At 35.4% G+C, this 27,436-nt stretch overlaps 1 protein-coding gene across 1 annotated transcript in view; it reads left to right on the forward strand.

The window, feature by feature from the left end:
• Window positions 1-27,436, forward strand: part of PPM1H (protein phosphatase, Mg2+/Mn2+ dependent 1H) — a 318,199-nt gene that overhangs the window by 91,930 nt on the left and 198,833 nt on the right. Inside the window, 1 exon segment of the mRNA XM_074226229.1 lies at window positions 22,261-22,429. Within this exon segment, the coding sequence (XP_074082330.1) occupies window positions 22,261-22,429 (169 nt within the window).

Raw genomic sequence — 27,436 nt, forward strand, 5'->3', positions numbered from 1 at the left:
CCATCTTTTTTTTTTCAATGCCATCTTTTTAAGACTAATTCCTTCAGCTGATGTGAGGAGCCTATATAAATGGAAACCCACCCAGGGTCATCAATTAAATACTTAAGCTATTGGCGCAGAAATGATGCTAAATAGGAATGTGATATGTAAAGACAAAGGTGTATCTGTTATGGGTAGCAAGGTGACTGACTCAGTGGATAGAGTTGCTGGGCTGGGAACCAGGAAGACATCTTAAAACTTAAAACTTTGTGATCCTGGAAAAAGTCACTTAAGCCTATTTGTCTCAGTTTCCTTGTCTACAAAATGAGTTGGAGAAAGACATGATGATCCATTCCATTTGCCAAGAAAACCCCAAATGGAATCACAAAGAGTTGGACAAGACTGTAAACTGTCTGAACAATGTATTTGTTAATATAAAAAAATGAACTTTAAACTCCTTTCTATGTTTGACCATCAACTCTGATTTGGATAAATTAGACTGTCCATCTCTTTTCTGTTAAGAGGTTTCATATTATTTATGAGGCAAAGCCAGGAGATCTTAGCACAGTACCTGGCTTCTTTCCCCATCTTGACCAGAAGTCTGCCCCCCTCTTTTCAATTCAGGATTCTGTCCTTTTTTTGTATAGAAATAGAAACATCTCTCTCCATTAGCCTACATTCTCTCTCTGTATACACTCACAGGTACAGTGGTCATGGTGGCTAGAGCTGACCTCAGAACCAGGAAGATCTGGATTCAAGTTTAGACTTCTGACAGACATTGTGTATGTGACCCAGAGCAATTCAATGCTCTGGAAAACTCTCTGAGATCCAAGTTACAAAGAAGAGGAATCCATCCTTCACTGGTAGGAGTTCCTCATGGAAAGCAGGAAGGCAGCTTAAAGTTATATAGAATCCACCATATCCCAAGCACTTTGCAAACACTTTCTCATTCGATCAAACCAATGAAATCACAATTCTTATCCTGAGCCTTGTAATTTAAATGCATATATATGCATATATATATATATATATTCTTATATATTCTATAAATCACAGAATCATAACCTTAACCTTGAATTTTAGCTGAAAGGGACATTGCAAATAATCTAGAGATCTAATTTCAACAGTTGAAAAGGATTTCAGTGACTGTTTAGTTCAACCATCCACTTGAACCCTCCATAGTATCTCTGTTAAGGCAAATTAACAACGGTACAAGCCTTAACTCCAGAGCTAGATTCTCCATGAATCCTTATGTTCAGCCAGAGGGTGTCCAGGATCAAGGGAACCTTGAATTTTCATCCATGTGAGTGAGTAGTCAGTAAAACTTGCTCTAGGAGCATTAAACATTAGGTGCAGTAATAGAATTATTCCCACTCACTGCTGAAAATTCTCTTTCATAAATGATTCATTTCCCTTAAAGCATTTTGATGCATCTTTATCAATTATACATGAATCTCTGAGCTACAAGTAATATTTAACTTCACCTGATGTACCTTTATATAAAATATTGCTCCCTTGTATTCAGAGTAATTGCTTTACATTAAGCTTAGTATGGGTTTTTTTGGGGGGAGTATCACTCTCTCGACAAGATACTTTTGTGGATTTCCTTTTTTCAAAGCAGCTCAGATATCCTCTTTGCGCTTTGTATACTGTGTTTTTAAAAGGCATAATGTGAATCCCATGTGAATCCTGAATTCAGTTTGCCTTCAGAATTGATGGGTTGGTGGTAAGCAAGGTTCAAGATGGAATAAAAAGAATATTATGGGTTGAGAATATAATAAAAAGTTCAACTTTGGATAACTTTTTTTTTTGTAAAGTGCTTTAAATAAGTTATTACATTTGATCCTCCCCAATTCCTGAGAGGTGGGTTCTTTGTGTTGTTTAGTCATTTTCAGTCACATCCAACTCTTTGTGACCTTTTTTTGGTCTTTTCATGGCACAGGTCCTGGAGTAATTTGTCATTTTCTTTTCCAGCTCATTTTACAAATGAGGAAACTGAGGCAAACAGGGCTAAGTGTTTACCCAAGGTCATACCGGTGCCTGGACTTAAAATTGGGTCTTCCTGACTGCTTCCTCTGCTGTTTTCTTATCTCTATTTTATCTATGAATAAAACTGAGATTGAAAGAAATCATCTGATGTGCTCAGGGTCACATAGTCAATTAAATGACTGAACTCTCCTTAAAACATTCTGAGAATGTTTCACCAGGGTGCCAAAAAAGGGTCTATGACACACAAAAAACTTTAAAATCTGTCCTAAAGGAAAGAGAGAGAGAGCGCACCATTGGAGTTCACTGAATAAAGAAGTATCCTGGTCAGACTCATGCTTTAGGAATATTACTTTACAGCTGTTTTGAAAATGATTGGGGACACTCTAATGAAGGCAAACTTTCCACTTTTGTCCATTTTATTGTAATGTTTAAAGTAAGAAGTCTTCCTCTTCTGAATGTTTTCTTAACCCAAATGAAATGTTAGCTTATGGTTAAGACAGGAGAGAGTGATGACTAAGATGAATGTCTTTACTAAAATACCAAATTTGTAAAATACAAATACAATATAATTTAATTAATACAAAATTGTAAAAATTTGTGAAACTAAAAAAAAAAAAGATAAAGAAAAAATGGACTCGAAAAGGGATGAATTTAAGGTAGGCTGACCCCATCAATCAAAAAAGCATTTATAAGTGTTTATTATATGTAAATTATATAGACACATATACATACACACATGCATATATGTGTGCATATATATACATGTGTATATATATATATACTATAAATATCTATATATCTCTCTATCTATCAATAGATAGATAGATATACATATGTACTAAAGTCTGGGGATACAAAAAGAGGCAAAAATCCATCCCTACCCTCAAGGAGCTTACCATCCAGTGTTAGAAGGCTGTATTAGTAGTCCAATTAGGAGGTTATAAGAACCTGGCTAAGGTGAAATCCATGTTAGTGGAGCAAAAGGGAAGAGATGGAGATAGCATCAAAGAGATTTGCAACTTATCTGATGGGGGGGTAGGAGGAAGTGAGGGCAAGTTAAGAGTCAGGGGGTAATTTTGAGGTTGCTTAAGCTTGGTGACTGGATCTCTTGATAGAAAAAGGAAAATGGGAAAGAAAGTAGATTGAGGGATGGAGAAAGAGATCTGTAATGGACAGGTTGAGTTTCAGATGGAGAAAAAGGCTGGTCCTTAGGATAAGCAATTGGTGATAAAGCAATTGGTCCTCAGGAGGAGAGATGTCAGGAATCCTTGAGAATATGCCTCTAGAAAAGTTGTCTATTTCCATTAGCATTTTTTACAAGCTTATGCTCTTATTCTTAAAGAGTCAAGTTATTTGACGTTTTTCATTTTAAAAAAGTTTTGTTGTTTTATACAGGGAAATAATTTTCCCTTAATCCCTGTTTCCATCTTTCACCCTTCACCATTTTATCCATCCTTATTAATAGAGAAAAATATGTAAACAAAGTTAACCTAGAGCAATCCATCAAATATATATATATATATATATATATATATATATATATATATATATATATATATTCCCTACATCTCTATTGAAGGAAAGAAGGAGCTTCCTTATCAATTCTGATTTTTTAATGATTCCAATACACCCTTTTGGGTGCTGTCTTTTAAAGCAGCATCTGAATCTAGCCACCCTTTGGAAGTCATGCCCATTGATGGTCATTTGACAGCTCCTACTGTGGTCTCCTGTAATTTGTTAACATTATTAAAACTAGGCTGCTTTTTCTTCCTGTTTCCAAAGCTTCTCCCCCCACCCCCACCCCAAGTTCCTGTTTCCTATCCAAGAGATTCAGACTCTCATCTCCTTTGGAGAACTGAGATAAGCCATCAGTTTTCCTGGCTCAACCAAGAACCACCTGTTTCCCCAGCTCCTTAGGAAAAATCAGTTCACAAGTGGTCCCTCTTCCCCAGGAGGAACTAACTGCTAAAATCCCAGAAAACCATATTTCTCTTCTGCCACTAGCTTAGTATTGGACATTGGGCAGATTATCTGTTCTCTCTAAGCCAGTGTTCCCATCTGTAAAATCTAGATAACTAAAAATAACCCCATGAGGTAGGTCATGAGGGAATGGTTGAAGCACTTTTACATACAGAAGGCCATATGAATGTAATAATTACAGTTATAAAAATGAGCAGTGGTATCATACTGTGGGTGGAGTATTGGATTCAAATTCTTGCTCTAACTGTGAACCCACATTATTGAGCTTCTGGGTCTCAATTTCCTTACCTGTAAACTGAGGAATTTGAACTAGGTGAACTTGAAGATTGTTTCTAACTCTACCATTCAGTGATTCTATTTTTAGCTCTTACCACGATCCTACCACCTGTAAACAAATTTAAGGTTATTGGGGTTTGGAGGACCAAGGTAAAAAATGAAGAGGAAACTCCAGGGAAGCCCAAGGGACCACATGAAGATGCTAGAAGGAGGGGATTTTGATCCCTATTTGGGGTTTTCTTGACAAAGACATTGGAGTGGTTTGTCATTTCCTTCTCCAGCATATTCTACAATTGAGGAAACTGAAAGAGGTTGAAGTCACTGGTCTAAGGTCCTTATGAAAGTGATAGGATTGCTGTTCTTAGAGACAAACTGGATTAGTCAAGGGCTGACCCTGCAGTTCTGTAGTTTTGGAGACTTCTCCTATCAGGTGTCTGGTAGTGACAGTTCACTCTTGGGCCTACCTTCATTTCTATATTGTACAACTTCTGACTTTGCTGAGTCAGAGTGTGTGTGTGTGTGTGTGTGTGTGTGTGTGTGAGTCTCTATGTGTGTGCATACATGTATGTATGTATGTGAGTCTATGTGTATTTGTGTATTGTGTGTCCGTGTATGGGGATCACTGTGTGTCTCTATGTTGTATGTGTTGTGTGTCTGTGTCTATGTGAATCTGTGTCCCTATATGTGTGTTGTATGTATGTGAGTCTCATGTGTCTGTGTTGTATATATGTTGTATATCTGTTTATGTATATGTGTCTGTGTTTGACTATGCATGTGAGTCTGTGTGTCTGTTGTGTGTGTACATGTATGTCTGTCTGTGTGTGTGTGTGTGATAGAGAGAGAGAGAGATCTTTTCAGAAATCACTTTGGGGCCTCAAATAAGTAGTGCAGTAGATTGTGAAAAGACCACTGAATTTCAATTCAACATCTGGATTCAAATCCCAGAATTTCAGTGTATTAGCAAATACAATTTAAATTGTAAAAATTGTAAAATTGTAGAATCATTTAACCCTTCAAGGTTTCATTTTCCTCATCTATGAATTTAAGGGTTTGGATTGAAATTCATGAATTTAAAAATTTTTTAAACTATTTTCATATAATGAGTTTCAATTACAAAATGATTGTAATCCTCCACATTTTATTAGGTGTATTTTAAAAACTTTATTCTGAGAGTTTATAGACTTTGTCAGAGAGTTAAGTGATATAAAAGATTTTAAGAACGCCTGAACTGGGTAATTCTCAGGGACTTTTTATCTTAAAAAATCCCTGACAGTCCTTGTTCTTGGGGTGTGCCTTTCCTTACAGTTTGACCAGTTTATAGTGTAAAATAGCAATAATAGCTCATGTTTGTACAGAGATAGTCTTTTGTTCTAGAGACTTTTGTGTCTAGAGGAGGGTTTGTGCCTTTAAAAGCATCTATTTTTGTGGCATGGATAATAAAGCAGAGATGTCCCAATTTGGGACCATTTCCATTACGGTTCACAATGAATGCAAAAGGAAGAAAGACAGCCTGGTAATTTAATAACTATAATTACCAGCTGGACCTTTCAACTGAAGCCTGGGTGGTTTATTGGGAAATAAATAAAGGAAACATCCTTACCAGAGTATTTCATGACCAGAAAGGGGAGAAGAAAGTTTCTCAAATTTATTTATGCCAATTGCATTTGTTTGATAAGAGGTCACTTAGTAAGAGCTTAAATGTATTTAAAAGGATGTTTCTCATGCCTCTATCAATCAATGATGGTGGATGGTGAATCTGGGAGTGGGCCAGTCACTCTTCTAGTGGGCAGGAGAGAAATGAAATTCCCAAGAAGCTTCCATGATTGTCTTCAAAGGCGAGCAAGAAAACTAGTTGAGAGAGAGAGACACACAGACAGACAGACAGTAAGAGAAAGGAGAGGATCAGGCAGAGAGACAGAGAGAGGAGAGAGAGGGTCAGGCAGACAGAGAGAAAGAGAAAGACAGACAGAGTGACAGAGAAAGAGAGGAGATATACAGAAAGAGAGAAGAGACAGAGAAGCAGAGACTATAAAAAATTTAGTTTGAGGAGGGCTTTTAAGATCAAAAAACATTTCTTCCCTCTATACCCCTCTTTTTTCTTCCCCCTCTTCTCTCCTTCCTACCTCCTATGAACTCCCACTAAGGAAACTCCCTCTAACAAAGCAGATTGACAACTATTCCAAAATCTCTATCTTTCTAGAGTAATCTGGCCCCCAAATCAGGAGCACCTGAGTTCAAATATGGCACTTGATAATTACTAGTTGTGTGACCTTGGGCAAGTCACTTAATCCCATTGCCCCAGAAAAACAAAAACAAAAAAATCACCTGGATGCCTGGAAATACTAGATCACTCAGCCAGTTTGTATTAGAGCAGGAATAAAACTGACTTCTGAAACCATCTCTCTTTCCACCAAACCAAGACTGTCTCTCAATTGTATGATGCATGCTGTTCAAAATTTTAGTCACTGTTTCTAAACACCAGAGAACTAAACTGAGAGGAAGATGAGGGTGGAAATTGGAGGGCACCATATTTATGGTTGATAGGAGGAATAACTTACTGACAATTAGAGTTATTTTAGGGGGAGTGGTTTTCTCTCATTGGAAGTCTTTAAGCATAGAACCATTTATCTGGTGTTTTCTGGAGGGAATTTTTTTGCATGTATAAGTTGGAAGTAAGTCATTTGCTGATTGTTTAGTTGGTGGAAGTGGACCATGTCTAATGATTTCATTGTTGCTGGCAAATGACCTGAATCCTAAGGTTTAAATGTCAATGGAAAGGTACTAACTGGATTACTGTCTTTTCAAATCAATCTGTTTTGCTTTTATATCATATTCATTTCCAAATATAATTCTCTCATACCCATTGAGCCTTTCCTTCTGAGATTAAGAAAGAAAATGGGGGGAAAAAGTTTTAGCAAATCTGACCCACAATTATATAGTTTTCCAAGTCCTGATCCCCCCCATCTCTACAGTGAAGGTAGAGAAATAGATTTTTCTTCTATTCTTTTCTAGGGCTTACCTTTTTGATAATGATATTATAATAATAATAATAATACCAACAATAAAAGTCACTTTATCATAATAAACTATTATAACTGTAATGTAATTGTAATCTAGATTGTAATATAAAATGTAGGTAATATGTAATAATTATAATAATAACATGGTTATCATTATTATATAGATAACATTTAACACTAATTTGCAAAGCGCCTTAAAAGTATTATTGTATTTAACCTCAAAACCACCCTGGGATGTGGTAGGTGCCATTATTGTCTTCATTCAACAAATATGGAAACTGAAGCAGGCAAAGATTAAAGTGACTTGACCAAGGTTACAAAGCTCCTAAGTGTTTGAATCAGGATTTTAATTCCAGTCTTCCAGAGTCAGGTTGTCACATGTATTTGTATTGATTCACTGTGTTTCTGGCAGACCCTTGGCAGAGAGATTTCATTTGATGACTGTTTTCCTTTTTACTTAAAGACATCAGTGGTTCTTAATATTTGTTGTGCGTCATAGACCTCTTTGGTTGTCTGAAGGTTTTATAGCCTTTCTCAGAATAATGGTTTATTTTTAATATTTCAATTTAATTTTATTTTTAGTTCTGAATTTTCTCCTTTCCTCTTCCTGTGCCCTATCCATTCTAAAGGCAAGAAAAACAAAATCCAATATGTGTAGTCATGCAAACAAATGGTCACAGCCATGCCAGAGAGAGAGAGAAAAAATTCAATTCCTAAACATTTTTGTTTAACTTTTTAGTCTCAAAACTAATTTCATTTTCACTGTGATGTTGGCATCCATGCACTTTTGTGCCTATGTGCAATAGAGAACAAAATGAGAGATGTGCAAGTTTGCGGAGTATCTGATGTCCTAGTGAGTGCTTCACTGCTATTCTTCAGTCTACTATTGCAAAACATTCCTTGCATATTTTCATTGTTTACCTTTAAAATTCCAGTTCTGTGTTTCAGTTGCACCCCTAAAACATAGGACAAGTATCATGAGGTTCTCTGAACAAGAACATTATATAAGTCTATTTCATTATCACATAGAACCCTTATAACAATAGATTAGGACAAAGAAATTATAAATAAATTGTTATATATAATTTTAATTATATTATTTATATATTTCTAATATATATTATGAATAATAGAATATAATACTTATATGTAGTATTGGGATGTTTGTCCTTTGATCTCGAAGAAGACATGACATGAGGGAAGTGATAACCTTGACATGTATGTGAATTAGCTATCAGGGAGGGGATGCTGTGCTAAGTCCTCAGCCTCACTTTCTCTTCCGGAATCTTCTGGGTCCAGTGGCCAGATATGGATTAGAACAACTGGAAATGGTCCTGAATTCCAGGCAATCAGGATTAAATGACTTGCCCAAGGTTACATGGCTAATAAATGTCTGAGGTAGAATTAGAACTCAGGTTCTACTGACTTCAGAGCAGACTTCTACTCACTAAGCCATCTAGCTGTCCTAGTTACTAGAATACCTGTATTGGAATCTCCCCTGATCTACACAGTGATTGGAGATATAAGTAATCCTTTCAACCAGTCCCAATGTATTTTATCATCTGATTTAAGTGCTCAAAGTATTTAACTCTTTTTCAGCATAATGAAATACTTTATTGTTTGATTCAATAGAAGTGAATAGAAATTGTTGACACTTTTCACACCTTGATTCTGTAACCTAGTCAAGGAGGTATGTTCATCTTATTTTGCTTCTCTATCTTATAAACAAAGCAGAATGATTTCCATAATGGGGAAGGATAGACCAGCAATAGTTAACAGAGAATTAAAATCTAAATGAATGTATTTTAAGAGAATACCTGATTGAATTGATCACCCACTTGGTTTGGGTGAACTGTTTCCCAAAATACTGCAAGAATTGCTAAGGGTGATTGCTTTCCCATAATCACTGACCTTTGAAAAACCATTGGAATAGTGATGGAACAAATACTGTCCTCATTTTCAAAAGATGGGTTCTTTAAACTTTAGGTCTTCATTTTCTGCAAAAATTCTAGAATTTGTTAGGAAGTAGTAGGCATAGCTTGAGCCAGCTAGATGGTTCAGTACACAGAACACACTAGAGAAGCCCTGAGTTCAAGCTCATCCTCAGGCACTTAATAGCTGTAGAACCATAGGCAAGTAACTTAACTTCTGTCTTAATCCCCTGGAGAAGGAAATGATAAACTACTACATTATCTTTGCCAAGAAAGCCCCATGGAGTATAAGGTCCACAGGGTCACCAAGAGTTAGTCAAGACTGAACAACAACATATATCTTTTTTGATAAGGTCATGAGACTAATATATTATGAGAAAACCATAGGCAAGAATTTTATCAAAGCATCTGACAAAAATACCCATGTTCTTATACAGACAGGATTATAGTATGGTTAAGTTTGAGTCAGGACTCATTAAATGATTAGACCCAAGGACTAATAATTAATAAAATGAAACAATGTCAACTTAGCAGGAAGTCTCCCTGAAGTGCCCCAGGTATCTGTCCCTAGCCTTGTAGTGTTCAACAAATTTGGATGAAGGCATAGATAGTATGTCGACTACATGTGTAAATTAAACTGGCCTGGATGGCTGGAATGTTGGATGGCAAAAACATTAGAACTCCAGGAATGTTTTCTTATCATTGGAGCTATTTAAGTGGGGGTGGTGCAGAAGGGGATTCCTATCTGATTACAGATTCAACTAGATAACCTATAATCCAGTCTCTGAAATTCCATGTTTTACTAAAATCTCTTAAGTAAGATAGAAGTCAGGCATAGTCTTGGATCAGCCATCTGTTCCTAACCTGCACAAAAAGCTTTTCTCTGATAAATATGAATTTGTTATAATAGTCATATTGTGTTACTACTACATAATCATATCTACTGTTCTCATCATCACTCCCTTGTGTGAGTGAAGTAGAATTTTTAAAGACTCACCTGGTTAACTTGTGCTAAAGAAAACCTCTGAAAGCTAGAAGGAACTTAAGGGCTAAAAAAGAGAACCTGAGATGATCCAGAGTCTGGTCACATTTTACACAGATGTATTTATTACCTGAGAATAAGCTTACAAGCTGGAACAATGTCTTACCCAACATGTTCAAGATCCAGTGGAAAAGAATGCAAAATTTATATTTTTTCAAGCAAAGGCTAAGGCAAGGAATTTGGGGAGAAAGACAGGGAAACAGTGGCCATTCCCAAAGAAGGAGATTTCCCAGAGGAGAAATAAGGAATTCCAGGTGTCACATATGTGACTCTTTGATACACAAATCACCTTGACATTTCAAGGCTCAAGCATAAGCAATGAGAGGATGTAAAAAAGAATGTGTCCTAGAGCCCCATAACCAAAAATTTGAGGAGTCTCTGGAGATAAGAATGTCTCTTGAAAGCTAAACTACCAAATGACTCAGGCTCTACTTGAAGCTGATATGAGGTTTCCTCTTGGTCCTTGCAAAGATTGTTGGTATGTCCAACCTTACAAGTCTTCATATAGTTCTTCTGGTTACGTTGATAATGGGAGTGGGAGGCTCAAGCAAATCAAGGTAACTATTTTCACACTTGTCATATCTGACTATAATTCTTCCTTCTTCTAACCCTTTTAGCACTTATTAGAGGTACCTAGGTGACACAGTGGATCTGGAGTCATGAAGAGCTGATTCCAGTGTGACCTTAAACACTTCATAACTGTGTAACCCTGGGCAAGTCACTTAACTCTGTCTCAGTTTTCTCATCTGTCAAATGAGAATAACAGAATCTATAATGCAGAGTTGCTGAGATAATAGTAGTAAAGCCTTTAACTCAGTGTCTGACTTATAGGTGATAGATATATACATGTTCTTTCCCCCTTTCCCTCAACTTGGTGCTTTGCACATAATAGATACTATAGAGAATCATAGGATCAAAGAATCTTAGAGCTGGAAATGACCTTAGAAAGGTCACTTATGTCAATCTAATTGTTTTACAGATAAATAAATTGAGACCCAGGGGAGAAGTGATTTGTCTAAGATCACAGAAGTACTTAATTTGGAAGACAAAGACTAGAACCTAGGCTATCCCTGATTTTGTGATCAATGTTAGGATTTCTGTAGATAGATTTGCCGTCCTTCTTTACTCAGTTGAAATTGTTTTTAGAAATTGAATTTTTTCCCCTTTAATTTATTATAAATAGATTTTTATCGATTTTTTAAAAATGTTGTTTAAGACTTCAGTGTTGGAAAGAGACATGTGTAGGTCATTCAGCAGTTAACACAAGAAATTTACTTAGCCATAACATACTAAAGACATTTAAAAGTTCCCCTGTTTTCTTATGGATATTAGTTTAGCCAACAGGACCTGATAGGATATGGAGCTTTGGAATGTCAGGCAAAAGTGAAGAGCCCCCCAACCCCTTGTGAAATAGATATTTTTATTCCCTTAGGTGACTCGGAAACCACTTCATTTTATTTTTTAAAGTTTTATTTATTTATTTTTAGTATATTTTTAAGTTAAAAAATTTTCTTACACCCTTCCTTCCCACCCCCTCCCCTCAGTGGCAGACAGTCAAGTTAGTCAAGTCAAATTGTACATACATATTCTGATAAATTAGTTATCTTCAATATAAAGAAATAGGATTAAGGAAAAGAGATACATAAGAGATAATTTTTATAAAATGTTCATAAACTTCGGAAGGGTTGGGGTTTTGTGTGTGTGTTTTGTTTTGTTTCCTCTGACTGGAGATAATATAATCCATAACCAGTAGCTATCTGAACTATTGAGAGGAGCTGCTTCCATCAAGGTTGTTCACCTCAGTCTTGTTGATGTATACAATGGGAAACCACTTCATTTTAGCCAGAAATCATCAGGAAGCCATGTCAAAGGAGGTCTTTGGACTTGCCAATCAAGACCTGAGGACAGTTTTGTCACCTGGTAGAAGAAAACCAATCCAAGGCTATGTTTTAGAGGGAGTAGAAGGGAATCTGGGTCCTATCCTCCCCCTTTTTTCCTTCTCCTCCTCCTCCTCTTCTTCCCCCCTCCTCCTCCTTTTCCCTCTCTCTCTCCTACCTAATCCATGCTTTATAACAAAGATTTTTTTCATTGAAAAAAAAAATTCAGGAAAGCCAGTTAGCACATTGAAAAAGTCAAGGGGTCACACCTGTATCTTCAGAGGTGTGGAAGTAGGATCTGGGGACTATTTCTTATATTTCCTTTGGGGGTCACACTTTTTTATTTTGTTACATTTGACATTTTTATAGTCCTTGTATATGTTGTTTTCCTGGTTCTTCCTCACTTTGTATTGCTTCAAATAAATCAGTCCATGCTTCTCTATATTTATCATATTTGCAGTAAAATTTTGTGACATTTATGTTCTACAATTTGTTTAGTCATTCCCCTCTCAGAAAACATTTTTGTTTTCAGTTTAATTTTAAAGAAAATGTTCTTAATGTTATCAATGAACTGAAAATGGTAATACATGTAAGAGTTTTTTATTCATTGATAATGTGGATGTTATAGCCACTGTTGAGTTTCAAATTCTTGGCTTGGAGTCTCCTGCTTATTCACCTGTCCCACAGTGGTACTTACAGTAATTGATGTGGAAACATAAGGATTCCTTGTAAACAGCAGGTGGGAGTAGGGATACAGATGTTAACTAAAGAACCATCCCATATGTTACAGAAAGTTTTATATAAAAAAATGTGATTGAAGGTAAATGAGCTGTTGAATCTTCTCACACCATGGTGCCCTGTTGCCCTGGAGATAGGTTGTCACTTCACTTAAATTTGGCAAAAAAAGAATTTGCCTTTTCAGTAAAGGAATACTAGCAAATCAAATTTAGAGAAATCTTTTTTTCTCTCCTATTTGAGCTATATAGATTTTTTAAAAACTAGAAATTTTGTTTGCCTTTGAAATTAAAAGAAAAACAGGCTAATTTGTTTTAATCCATTACACATTTTTAGGTGTCCACTCTGTACAAGACACAAGGAAGTTCATATAACTTAGTAGTTAGAGAATTGACCTTAGATTCAAGAAATGTTGTGTACAAGCCCTGTTTCCGGAAACATAATAACCTCTTAAGTTGTCTTCTTCCTCCACATTTTCAATACATGAAAAACTTCTTTATTCCCCCTCCCTCCCTCCCTTCCTCCCTTCCTTCCTTCCTCTTTTGGGGTTAAGTTGACTTGCCAGAGTCACAAACCTAATAAGTGTCTGAAGTCAAATTTGAACTCAGGTCCTCCTGACTCTAGGGTCAGTGCTCATACCCAGCTGCCCCACAGGGCAAATTTCTTAATTGGTGGAGACCATTTGGAATATCAGTGAAATCACAATTATGCCTTGACTTACTCCCCACCCCACAAAAGAGTCTGGGAATACAAAGAGATACACCATTTTCTTTATTCAAAGAGTTTATATTCCCGTGACTTACATTGCAATATAGGAAGGAAATAATTTGAGGAAGGAGAAAGCACTAAAAATTTGAGAAATGATGAAAGACTTTTTAGGAGCACTAAGCTTGAAAGGAAAGTATTAAAACAGAATAATGAGATGGACATGTTTTTGTTTTGGTTGAGAGATACCTGATGGAGCCTATTACACATGAAGGTCATGATGAATATGGTGGCATTTGCCCTCTCCCCAGTTGTACTTGCCCAAGAATACAGACCACACTTGATAAAAATGAAGACAGGCTTTGCCATATTTGACCACATTGAGTTTAGTCACTATTGCGGTTGAACTTTGGAGTTGCAGTCATCAAGGTATGCTTCTTCCTGGGTCTTTATTCCACAGACTTGAGTTGGTGGGAATAAGATGTATCAAGCAGTATATTAGTTTTAAATTACTAGCCTTCCCTACCACAGTCAACGGATTGGTTTTCCTCTTTGAAAAGCAAAAAGGACCACCTTAGTGATGGTGCTATTATAACTAGATGAGACAGTGCATTTTGGTAAAGGTTTGGAGTCAAGGATTCTGGATGCAGAGTTTAAGTCTGCCATTTCCTCTCTGAGTGACCTTGTAACTTTTTTCTGCCATTTTCTTCCATATAAAATAAGGAAGTAAAATATAATTCAATCCAGTCCAACAAACTTTTATTAAGTACCTATTACAGACAAGGTCTTATGCTACTGGATGGAGAGAAACTGATCTTTGCTCCTTCCCTTCCTTCCTTTAAAATCTGTTGCTCTGGAAGTCTTCTCTAATAGGTATCACTTTTTCAGTTATTACTCTCAGACTTCTTTTGATAGAAAAAACTGGCCATTGTCCCCTGATTGAAATGAAAAGGGCTTTGCTTTGTCCTACATGCTGGTCTGCTTTGAGAGGATTCTATAATGCATCATATAATCTGAGATTTCCTGTTCTGTTTGATTTCTCTTTTAGTTGAATACACACAATCCTGTTAAGTAGTACCAGTTCCTGACCTTTAAGAAACTATTGAAACAGCTGGTAACACAGGACTATACTACACTTTTTTGACTGTTCATAAATTAACCCTTACATTCCAGTTAGAAATAATGATTTTATTTGTATATCCGTACATAAAGATATAATATAAAAGAACAAAAAGAAGGATAAGAATTAAAATCCAAAGCTTCTGTTCTTTTTCTTTTAATTTTTTGGTCAGGGAAAGTAAGGGAAAGTAAGAAATAAGTGCTTCCTATGTGTATTATATTAAGAACTTTACAAATATTATCTCATTTGATAGGTGCAATAGTTGAAAGCTTTGTTGACTCAGTTACCCATTTTTCCCCCTTCAAAATGTTAACCGTTCAGAATATCACCTCATATTCTTTATTAGTTCTTGGTATAAAAATATATTTCTGAGCTGAGGTTTTGTTTCAGATGGAAAAATAGTATTTTAAAGTTTAGGCTAAAGTCCAAGCTTCGACCTTGCTTACTTGTTTGCATTCCAAGCTATTCCCTGTCTTTTTCCACTGAAATCTCTCAGTTTACAATAACAGTCATGAATCACAGTGCTTCTGATTGGCCATAATTTTATATGAAGCAAAATCGGGAGTTATAAACAGTTTTAAGAAACAGAGAAATTAGATGGGAAATGATGGCTGAAGGGGTTGGGGGGGAGGAAAGTTCAATCTCTGTGCTTTTTCCGAATAACCTCAATTTAAGACTCTGCCTTTCAGAAATCCCTTTTCAAGTGTCTGAATAGGTGGTGTGCTCTGGCTTAAGTAAATAATCCCAGCTTTGGTCCATGTTTCAAAGTGCCCCACTGCAACACAGACTCATCTTACTTTTCTAGACTTCACACACATTATTCCCTTTCACCACCAGCAAATCTGGCTTCTTTTCAGTCTTTCACCCAGGGTGTCCCACCTCCCATCTTAATGAGGAGACAAAAGGGAATAAAGGAGGGAAGAAGGAAAAGAAAGAAGAAAAAGGGGAGGAAGGAAACAAGGAGAAGAGGGGTGAAAAAAGGAAGGATAGAGCAAGAAAGGAAAGGAGAAATGAAGAAAAAAGATGAAGGAAAGAAAGTAGAAGGCAGAGGAAGAAAGGAAGAAGGAAGAGAGGTAGAAAGGGGATAAGGGTAGAAACAAGAAAATATCTAGAAGGAATCAGGCATTTTGCTAAATATCTTTCCATTACATAACCCTGGGAGGGTGGGTTCTATATTTTCCTCATTTTATAATTAAGGAAACTAAGACAGACAAGTTAAATGCCTTGCCAGGGGTCACACAGTAGTAAAAGTTTATATGGTAGTTCTTGAATTCAAGTATTCTTGACCCCAAGTCTAGAACTTTTATCAACTGAAACATCTATCCATTGGCTTTTACCTGGAATGCCTCCTTCTTCATTTCTGCTTCATAGATTCTAGCCCTTTTCAAAGTTCAGTGGAGGCATCACTTCCTAAAATAGGACTTTTCTGTTCATCCTCAATATGCTAATACTTCTCCTACCCTTCTTTCCCTAAAATTACATTTTATTATTTACAAGCCTTGTTTGTAAAAAATACTTTGTATTTTTGAATATTTATATGTCATTTCCCCCAATCAGATGTGAACTTCTGGAGAACAGAGACTTCAGTCCTAGATTGTGTCACTAGATTTTAGCCTAGGTGAATGTTTAATAGAAATTTGCTGACTGATTCTCTTCAGGGCCAAATTAGGGTTCAGTTTGATGGGTTGTCCATTCCTTGTATTTGTATTGTTTCATTTCTTATGTACATATTATTATCCTAATTCTGCTTATTTCCCTCTGAATCAGTTCACACTCCTCTTATGCTTCTTCAAATTCTTTATATTCACCATTTGAGAGTATAGTATGATTACTATTATGCTACATCCCTGTATCATAACCTTATTTTAACTACTCCCTAGTCGGTCAGCATGCTTTTTCTGTTGTTTTTGCTTTTTGTTTTTGCCAGACACTGGGGTTAAGTGACTTGCCCAAGGTCACACAGCTAGGTAATTATTAAGTGTCCAAGGCCAAACTTGAACTCAGGTCCTCCTGACTTCAGGGCCGTGCTCTATCCACCACACTGCTTAGCTGCCCCTCAGCATGCTTTTAAAACCCATTAAATTGTAAGTTCCTTGAGGGCAGGGACTATCTTTTGCCTCTTTTTGTGCCCCCCCCCCCCCAATTGCTTCTCATAGTGCCTGATAGTAGATGCTTAATAAGTACAGTGATTGACTTCAAAGTGTGTAGAACTTTGTAGGTAGAAGAGCTGGAAAAGACTTCATTTTATAGATGAGCAAACCAAACCCCAGACAAGGTGTGGCATCTCCTAATAACACTGGGCCTGAATCTAAGTTATATGGAATCCCAAGGGTCCGCCACGAACGAGTTATGGTACTTATGCCTCTCTTACTGCATTTTCTTTTTATTTAATAATTTAATTATTTAGTTTAATTACTTGAATTTTATTTAATTTAAAACAGTATTTTGTCACTGGCTTGTCTGCTGGAAGAATTGTTGGTGGGACAAGTGTGAGACTAGAGATTGTTAGATCATCTTTGGACAGTACCTCTCAGGAGTTCTCTACTCCAGTCTGAACAGGACCTTTCCAAGGTACCTGACAAGCAGTCATTGAGACTTTTTTTTTAGGAGCTCAAGTGAAGGGAAAGTCACCAATCACTTCCTTGGGCAACCCAATGGGACAGTTCTAAGCATAAAAAAAGCCTTTCATTATATTAAGTCTGAGGCTCTCTCTTTGCCACTTACTTTCTTATTGTTCCAAGTTCTGCTGTCTAACCAAAAACCTGCTTGAACATTTGAAGAATAGCTCATGTTTTAATTCTCTCTTTCCTACCCCAGTTCTTCTCTTCTCAGGATTACGTAATCTTAGTTTTTTCATCTGATCCACATTATGGCAGGAACTCTGATAGCCCTCCCTTGAATATTCCAGTTTAGCCATTTGAATCTTTTATAAATTCTTCAAAAAAATTTTAATTTGACAAAAACCAAATATGAACAAATTTCAACATACCAGGAAGAACAGAAAAGACAAGATTGTATATGGAACCATGAATCTATCGAATGTATAATTTTTAAGTATTTTATTTTTCACCAGTTACATGTTAAAACTTTTTTTTTAGCATTTTCTTTTAAAGTTTTGAGTTTCTTCTATAGATCAGTTTGGAACTATGTTCAAAGGGCTTTAAAAATCATGCCTACTCTTTGACCTAGCAATGCCACCTCTAGGTCTGTATTCCAAGAGAGATAAAAAACAAAAGGAAAAGGACTTATATTTACAGAGATATTTAAAGCAGCTTTTTTTCTGAGGGAATGCTCATCAGTTGGGGAATGGCTGACTAAATTGTGATTATAATGGAATGCTATTTTGCTATAAGAAATGATGAGCAGGATATTTTCAGAAAATTCTGGAAAGACTTACATAAGCTGATACAACGTGAAATATGCTGTGTAAAGAGTATCAACAATATTGTAGGATGATCAGCTGTGAAGACTTGGTTATTCTCAGCAGTACTATGACCCAAGACAGCTGAAGGACTTATGATAAAGAATGCTATCCATCCTCAGAGAAAACTAAACTAAGGGTATCTGAATAGAGATTGACACATCCTTTTTTTTAAACTTTATTTTTCTTTGGGCTTCTTTCTTTTGGGTGTGGGGTGTGGGGGACTATGTTTTCTTTCATAACATCACTATTATGGAAATTTTTTGTACAATTATACATTTATAACCTATATCAAATTGCTTGCTTCCTCATTGAGGGTGGTAGAATGGGAGGAAAGGAGAAAATTTGGAATCCAAAGTTTTAAAAACAAATGTTAAAAATCAATTTTTCATGTAACTAAGGAAAAATAAGATTTCTAAATAAAAAAATTTAAAAAACTAAAGTTTTGAGGGGTGGCTAGGTGGTGCAGTGGATAGAGCACTGGCCCTGGAGTGAGGAGTACCTGAGTTCAAATCCAGACTCAGACACTTAATAATTACCTAGCTGTGTGGGCTTGGGCAAGCCACTTAACCCAATTTGCCTTGCAAAAACCTAAATAAAATAAAATAAAGTTTGAGTTCCAAATTCAATCCCTCTCTCACTTCCTTTCTCCTTCCCCCCTCCTATGATAAGAAATCTAATATAGGTTATGTATCCGCAATCATGTAAAATATTACTATATTATAGACTGTATAATTTTAAAATATAGATATTAAATTTAAGTAAAATATAATTTAAATTAGTAATAAAATTGTCCTACATTACTAGGGCTCTTTATTCACCTTTTTCTTTTTACTTTGAGTTTTTAAAATGTTTCACTGACTTTTTCTTTTTTTCTTACTATCACTGTCAATGCCCAACTCCTCTCCAAACAATTTCTTACCTCCAACCCGATAAAAGCTCTCATAACAATTAAGAGTGGTAATAAGTAAAATGTTTCATCACATTGGAGGTATATAAAAGTATGATTCATCCTGTGATACTAGCATATCACTTCTCTACCAAGACATGGGAGACATACTTTTTATCATTAGTCTTCTTACATCAGATTTGATCATTACCTTATGATCAGGATTCAAGTCTTTCAAAGATGATTTTCTTTCTGCTTTGTAGACATTGTATAGACTATTTTTTTGCTTACTTCATGCTATATGACTTCATATAAACCTTCGTATGTTCCCCCAAATCATTGCCTTTTGTCATTTCTTTGATATGACATCATTTTACATTCATGCAGCATGGTTTTCCAGTGGAAGGGCACCTGCTTGTTTCCAAATCTCTGCTACGGCAAAAAAAAAAAAAAAAAAAAAAAAAAAAAGCTGCTGTGAATATTTTTTTTCATAAGAGTACTTTCTAGCTTTCATCTCTTTGTAGTATTAGCCTAGTAATGGTATCATAGCTGCATCTAAGGATTTGAATAATTTAGTGACTTTGGGGTATAGTTTTAAATTGTTTCCCAGAATGATTAGACCAATTCACTGTTTCACCAGCTGTGAATTAGTGTCCTGGCCTCCCATGATCCCTCCGGAACTTCCTTTCTCTAGTCGGTTCAATTTGCATTCCTCTTGTTATCAGGGAATTGGAGCATTTTTAATGTAGTGTGATAACTTTAATTTCACTTTTTTTGTAAATTCATAACCTTTGGTTCTTGGAAATGGTTCTTGTCCTTAAGTATTTTTACCAATTCCCTGTATCTTAAATTTCAGATTTTTCTCAGAAATTTACTGTCAAAATTGTTTCCTTAGTAACTATTTCCCTTTTAATTCTAAATATGTGAATTTTGGTTATACAAAATCTTTTCTCTTTGTTGTAATAAAAATTGCTCATTTTCTTTTTTTATGTTTATTCTTTGTTTGGTCAAGAATTCTTCCCCCATCCTAGTGAAAAATATTACCTTTCTTTTTTCACTCTGTTCTGTTTTATAACTTCTTATAATGGTTGTATATGAGTTTGGAACTTTTATTATGGTATATGGTATTAGATATTTTATCAGCATCCTAGAATGTGGTTTCAAAAACTTCTAGAGCAAAATATTCTATTGAGATCTGACAAGGGCCAATTACAACAGGGTAGTACCTTCTCTAATTCTGAATGCTTTGCCACTCTTAATGCAACCCAAGGCTGCCTTAGCTTTTTTTTACATACCATATTGAACTAATAGTAACTAATACATTTATATTACCCTTTAAGGTTTGTGAAAGTACACATGTTATCTCATTTAATCCTGACAACAGTAACAACCCTATGAGATAGGGCTTTTAGCTTCTCCTTTTTTGGGATGAGGAGCCTGAGGAAAGCAGATATTAAGTCACTTGCACAGAGTCAATTTAGGTCAAATTTGAACTTATATCCAATGCTCTATCCACTGTAATCCCTGTTCTTATACTGTTTATTCATTATGTATGTGTGGGTGTATATAGTATATGTATGTATGCATATATAAGATATAAGATTTAATATATATATAAATATAAGATTTTTATATTTATCTTTACTATATTTCATCTTACTCAGTTCAGCCTATTGTCCTGATCTCTAAAGAACTTTTTGCGTTCTGACTGTCACCCAATGGGTTAGCACACCTTCCTAGTTTTATGTCATCAGTAGATTTGATGAACACACATCTATGCCCTTATCCAAATGATTGATGAAATGTTTTAAATAGTATAGGACCAATTAGCTCAGAGCCTTTGATCCCTCCACTGCAGACTTTCTTCCTCTTTTATATAGGACCATTTTTGAGGATTCTTTTGATCCAGCTGTTAACACAGATCCAAATCTACCTGATTTTACTACTAATCAGTCTACTTCTTCCCCTCTGTTCTCCAAGAATAGCATTAGAGACTTTGATAGTTAGACCAGACCTCTGGGTGTATACTTGATCTTGTTCAGGGTTTAACATCCCTTTTCAAATATCCTAGTTAAGAAATTTATGTTAGCAAGAAATTTCTGGCTTCTCTCAAGATCATTTGCCACCAAAAGACCCTTGCCCACAAAACCATGCTGTCTCTAAATATCATATCAATTTGGAAGGGATATGTTTAATTTAATATTACAGTGAATTTATGAATATGTCTAGTTATAGGTTTTGAAGTCTTACCCATGGGACCTTCATCCTATTATTATGAAGTTATTTTGACTTTTTTTGGAACTCAAAAGAAAACAACTTTTGAAGCAAATTAATGCTTATAAGAGTCATAGTTTGGTTCACACAAATTCTTAGGAGACATTAAATTAATTTTCTTAATTAATTTTCTGCTAATTCTTCCTATTTAAAAGCAACCCCCCCCAATTCCACAAAACCTTTATCTATCCTTACAGTAAGCTTTATATCTGTTCCTATACCCATTCCTGTTGATGGAGTAGATGCCTTTTCCTTGACTAATTGTTGGAGTTGATTTATTATCTAAGTCCAAGATGAGTCTAGAATAAGGCAATTGATGGATAAACCAGGCCAAATCCCAGTTAACTATTAAGAATAATAGAATAGCAGTATCAACATGCCAGTGTTCCAAACAGAATGGCTGATGGCAGAGTGTTAAAGCATTGCCCTAGATGATGTTGCAAGAGTGTCATATGAAAGAACTTTGGAAAGAATAAATGCCAATTTTACTTTTTCTTGTGCATATCAGTGATAACATATGGTTGTGTGTTCCCCTGGGTCACAGAGTAGGCTATATTTTACTGACTTGTAGAGTAGGAGGTAGAATTAATGGTGGTCTCATCTTTAATCATTTGTAGAAACTGGACAGAGAAAATTCTCTGAACCAGTCTATCTATCTTCAAGTAATTGAAAGAAATTTCAGATTTCAAGTTAACCTTAAAAGAATGATTGTCTGTCTCCACAGTTTGGACTATAATGAATTGGGGTATTGATTCCCTCTCTTAGGTATCTCCAATATCTCTTTTAGCAGGTGTCACTTATGTCAAGCTTCTAATTACTGTGATGCCTTGGAAAGTCCTGGGATTTTTGCATTTTAGAGTACAAAAATACTCTGCAAGGGAAGAGGTGCTTTCGTACTTTTTTTTATTGGCAGAAAGAATTTTGCTAGATTAAAATCCCACTGAGTGCTTCATTTAGAGGGGGCTGTGAATTCCTAGTAAAACCATTTGTCAACTGTCTGTTTTCCCTTTTTTTTCCCCCAGAGTGATCAATGCAGGAAAGAGCACACACAATGAAGATCAAGCCAGTTGTGAGGTGCTATCTGTGAAGAAGAAACCAGGAGTCATTACCTCAACTCCAAACAGAAATTCATCTGCAAAGCGAAGGTCCTCTCTTCCTAATGGGGAAGGGCTGCAACTAAAGGAGAATTCTGTAAGAAAATCCCTTTTAATTTTTCAATTCAAATAAGACAGATTCTCTTTGCCCCAGCACTTAGCACAGCATCTGAAAAGGGTGGGCCAGGGGCAGCTAGGTGATGCAGTGGATAGAGGACCAGCCCTGGAGTCAGGAGGACCTGAGTTCAACTTGGACCTCAGACACTTAATAATTACTTAGCTGTGTGACCTTGGGAAGTCATTTAACCCCATTGCCTTACCAAAAAAGGTGGGGGGCTCTAAGAAATTAGCTTAACTTTTTTCCTGGAATGATGCAAGGGTCAAATTGAAAATGTCTGATGTATAGAGTACAGAAGAGAGAATGTAGCTGGAGTTCTGATGGCTTAGAATGGGATTTTTTAACTCTTGAAAAGTATTGAGAACCCCCAAAAGCATTTGTTTATAAGCTATACCTATCAACATTTAGTATATTGGAAATTAAAACTGAATTTTAGAAATATTTCTTAATTTAAAATAATCACAAAACCATTATACATTAACATAAGCAAATTTTTATGAAAGATATTTATATTTCCCAAAAGTAAAAGAGTAGCATTGTTTTTACACATTGTTTCTGCAAATCTCTTCAATGTCTGACTTAATAAAAGACAAAGGAAGTCTACAAATCATCTCATTGGATTTGGGTAGAATTATTTTTGATCCCCTTTTATATATTACATAAAAGAATCTGTATTCCCCATCAGGATTATCTGTACTGTAATTATGTCTGTAAATATCCTTTCCTTTGAAAACAACCCCCAGAAAGTTCACTGTAATGACTTGGAGTATGTGGTGACAAGATTAAAATAAAGAAAAAATAGGGAGTAGTTTTCTATAATTCAGTACAGGAATAGGATGACAGTGAGAGAGAAAGAAATAGGGCAGGTTGATCTCAAATGGAGTATTACTAACCTCTAACTCAGTGGGGACCAGGTAGATTCAAGGGCATGGAAAGCTAAGGTGACACAGTGCCCTTCAGTCTAAGAATGGGTAGTAGGTAATAGAAAGCAATAAGGAATCCAAGAAATTATTGTTTTTGACCAAATACCATATATGCCATAGATGCAAGGATGGTTCCACATTAGGAAAACCAATCAGCAAACTTTATTGTATTTAAAATCCCAAACCTCCAAAACCACATGACCATCTCAGTAGATGCAGAAAAAGCCGTTGACAAAATAAAACGCTCTTTTATGCCAAAGCCACCTACAAAGTATAAACATAGAGGGAACTTTTAAAATATCATATAAAACCTTGATCTAAAACCCAAAGTGAGTATCATATGAAACAGAGATATATTTGACCCTTTTCCAGTAAGTAAAAAGTTCATTCTGGAGAATGAAGCAAGAATTTGCATTCTTCTCTCTTTTATCTGATATGGTTCCTGAAATGCCAGCAACAATAACACAAGAAAAACAAATTAAAGGTATAAAGATAAGTAAAAAGGAGATAAGCAATCCTTACTTGCTGATGATATGGTTGCTGGAAAATCCTGGGGATTTAGCAAAGATAGTAATTTAGCTGATAACCTCTGTAGGTCAAAGTCTACAAAAACAAATCTTCAAAAAATTTATTTTTTTTTGTATTATAACCACGAAACACAGGTAGCAACAATAGAAAAGAAAATCCTATTCAAAAAAATCTACAAAATGCATAAATTATCTGGGGATCAACCTACCAAATCACACAAAAGACTTATATAGATTCAATTACAAAGGGCTCCTTAAGGAAATAGAGAACAATTTAAAGTTGGTGGAGTATTCAGTGCTTGTGGCTAGACTGTACTAATATAATAAAAATGATAATACTACCAAAATCAATTTATGCTTTTAATACAATGATAGTCCAATTGCCAAGAGGATACTTCATAAAACTTGATAAAATAATAGCAAAATTCATTCATAAAATAAAGGATATAAAGGATCAAGGGAAATGATGGCAGGAAGTAAAGGCAAAGGGAGAATAATGATTCCAGACCTCAAACTATTGTAAAGCAGCAGTCATCAAAATTATCTGATATTAGTTAAAAATTAGCAGGAAGGCACAATTTTGGGTTGTCTGTGACAGAGAATGTTGTCTGTATCCTGAGAAATAATTGTGGAGTTTGAACAAAGACCAAGGACCATTACCTTTAATTTAAAAATTGTCTTATGTAATTCTACTGTATCTCATACTATATGTTTCTTCCTTAAGGATATCATTTCTCTCTCATCACATTCAACTTAGATCAATCCATACTATGGGAATAATGTCAAGACTGCCTTCTGTGGGGGGGAGGGGAGAAGCGAGATTAGGGGGAAAATTGTAAAACTCAAAATGAATAAAACCGTCCTAAAATTTAAAAAAAGAAAGCATATTAACATTTTGATCACTATATTACTACTCTGATTCATTAAATGAATTTAAGTTAATATTGAGTCATTGACTCATTGAATAAGTCAATAAAACTGAGACCAATAATATATGCAAGATACAGATAAATCATATAATTATTTTCTTATCTTATATTCATAAAATTCAGTATAAAAAATTAGGGAGCTGGTACAATGGAATAAACTAGACTAAATTTAGAAGCTATAGAACTCAATAACCCAGGATTTAATGAAGTGGAAAATATAAATTATCTGGGGAAAAATTTATTTGATAAAAACTAGAAACAGTCTGGCAGAAATTAGGCTTAGACCAACACCCTACACTATATTCTATAATACATTCTAAATGGATATGTGACCTTTAATATTAAAGATTATGCTGTAAGCATTAGAGAAGAAGATCATATCCCTTTCACAGCAGTGGATAGGAGATAGATGAAATGAGATACAGGCAAATTATAAAAGATAAGATAACTGATTCTTGAAATTGAAAAACTTCTGCAGTGGTCAAATTGGTTCCCTTAGGACAAGGGAAAAGGTTAAATGGGGAAAAAATATCTTTGTATCAAATGCCTCAGATAAGAGTTTGGTATTCAAGACATGTGAATAATAAATAAACATATATTAGTCGATAGCCATCCTACAAAAGTTAAGTGATCAAAAGGATATGAATAAAGAATTCTCAAAAGTTCTTCAATAGTTCTCAAAAGAATTGCAAAATATTCATGACTACATTGAATGTTCCAAATCACTAAGAACTAATAAGAAAAATAAATATAGGGGTGGCTAGGTGGTGCAGTGGATAGAGCACTGGCCCTGGAGTCAGGAGCACCTGGGCTCAAATCCGGACTCAGACACTTAATAATTACCTAGCTGTGTGGCCTTGGTCAGGCCACTTAACCCCATTGCCTTGCAAAAAACCCAATAAATAAACCACTAAATAAATAAATAAAAATTAAAGCAACCATAAGATTTCACCTCTCTCCTTGGTGATATTGGCAAAATTAGCAAAAATTACAAAATATAGCAATAGTTAATGCTGAAAGGGAATACATTAGTGGTGGAGCTCTGAAATGATATAACATTTTGGAAAGCAATTTGTAATTGTTAAAAACAAAAGTCACTAAAATGTCTGTACCCTTGAAACCTTTTTTACTGGACTTCTATCCCAAGGAAGCTATTAATAAGAAAGTCTCAGGGCAGCTAGGTGGTGCAGTGGATAGAGCACGAGACCTGTGGTCAGGAGGTCCTAGTTCAAATTTGGCCTCAGACACTTAATAACTACCTAGCTATGTGAGCTTCGAAAAATCACTTAACTTCATTGCCTTGGAGTGAGAGAGGGAGGGAGAGAGAGAGAGAGAGAGAGAGAGAGAGAGAGAGAGAGAGAGAGAGAGAGAGAGAGAGAGAATCTCTACCTTCAGCAAAATGGTAGCACTTTTTATTGTAGCTAATAATTGAAAACAAAATAGATGCTCATCAAAGGACTGAACAAATTTGTGCCACATTAACATAATGGGATATTATTCTGCTGTACCAAATTATTGCATGATAAATACAGAGAAACATGAAAAGATCTATATGAACTGATGCAGAATGAAGTAAGTACCCAGAAAACAAAAAACAATATGCAAAGCAACTAAAACAATGTAAATGGAAAGTACACTAAACATACCAAAAATTATCAAAAGTATATATTAAAAAAATTATAAAGATGAAATAGGAATTGAATGAAGAGAAATGAGAGGATATCCTCAAATCACTTCTTTGTGGAGGTGGAGGGGTCTGCAGGTGTTATACATTGTATAAATTTTGGAGTTTCTTTCAATGCCATTTAGTTTTGCTGATTTTTTTCTCCCTAAATTTTATTTTCTGCACTGTGGAAAAGAAAGAGGAAGAGATACTTGGGATAACCATAATAATGTGGGAAACAAGATATCCAGAAAAATCTATTTTAAAATAAATTCAGATAATGGAACTTTAAAAAAAAGAGATAAGAGTAAAGAAGAAAATCTTAGGGCTAAAGACACAAATCCTATAAACTATTGCTGAGAAGACTATCCTGGTAATCCAGGAAATTTTTGTGATTGTACAAGAATGTGACTTGACTCTATTTGGTATGTGAAGCCACTCCTCATTTCTATCTTCCTATCTTGATTTATCACATACATATTACTCTCATATATTGTACAGTGTAGCCTCACTTTTTTTCACATGTGGTATTCCAACTTCTGTCTTTGTGCCTTGTGTGTGTGTGTGTGTGTGTATAATATATGTATTGTCTTCCTCCCAGGCCTTGAATGTGCTCTCCTTACTTACATTGACCTGTTGAAGTTCTTCTTCACCTCTTACACAAGAACTTCTCTGATAATTGCTTAGAGCATTATTTCTACCTCATTATAGATAAAATATAATCCCTTTGAGGGAAGAGTCCTTCATTTTTGTCCCAGCACCAACATCTGGCATCTCCAGTGGTTGCTTAATATAGATTTGTTGATTGATTGAGCTGGACCCTGAATACAAATAAATGTGGAGCCACAGCAGAAATACCACTTTTTAGGAACTCAAGTATCCTTTCAAAAGTCTCATCTCTAGTGTTTTTTGGAATGGGTAGGAAATTAGCCCCAGGTCTGGAA

Source organism: Macrotis lagotis, chromosome 2 (genome assembly GCF_037893015.1).
Source record: "Macrotis lagotis isolate mMagLag1 chromosome 2, bilby.v1.9.chrom.fasta, whole genome shotgun sequence".
In the NCBI taxonomy this organism is placed as follows: Eukaryota; Metazoa; Chordata; class Mammalia; order Peramelemorphia; family Peramelidae; genus Macrotis; species Macrotis lagotis.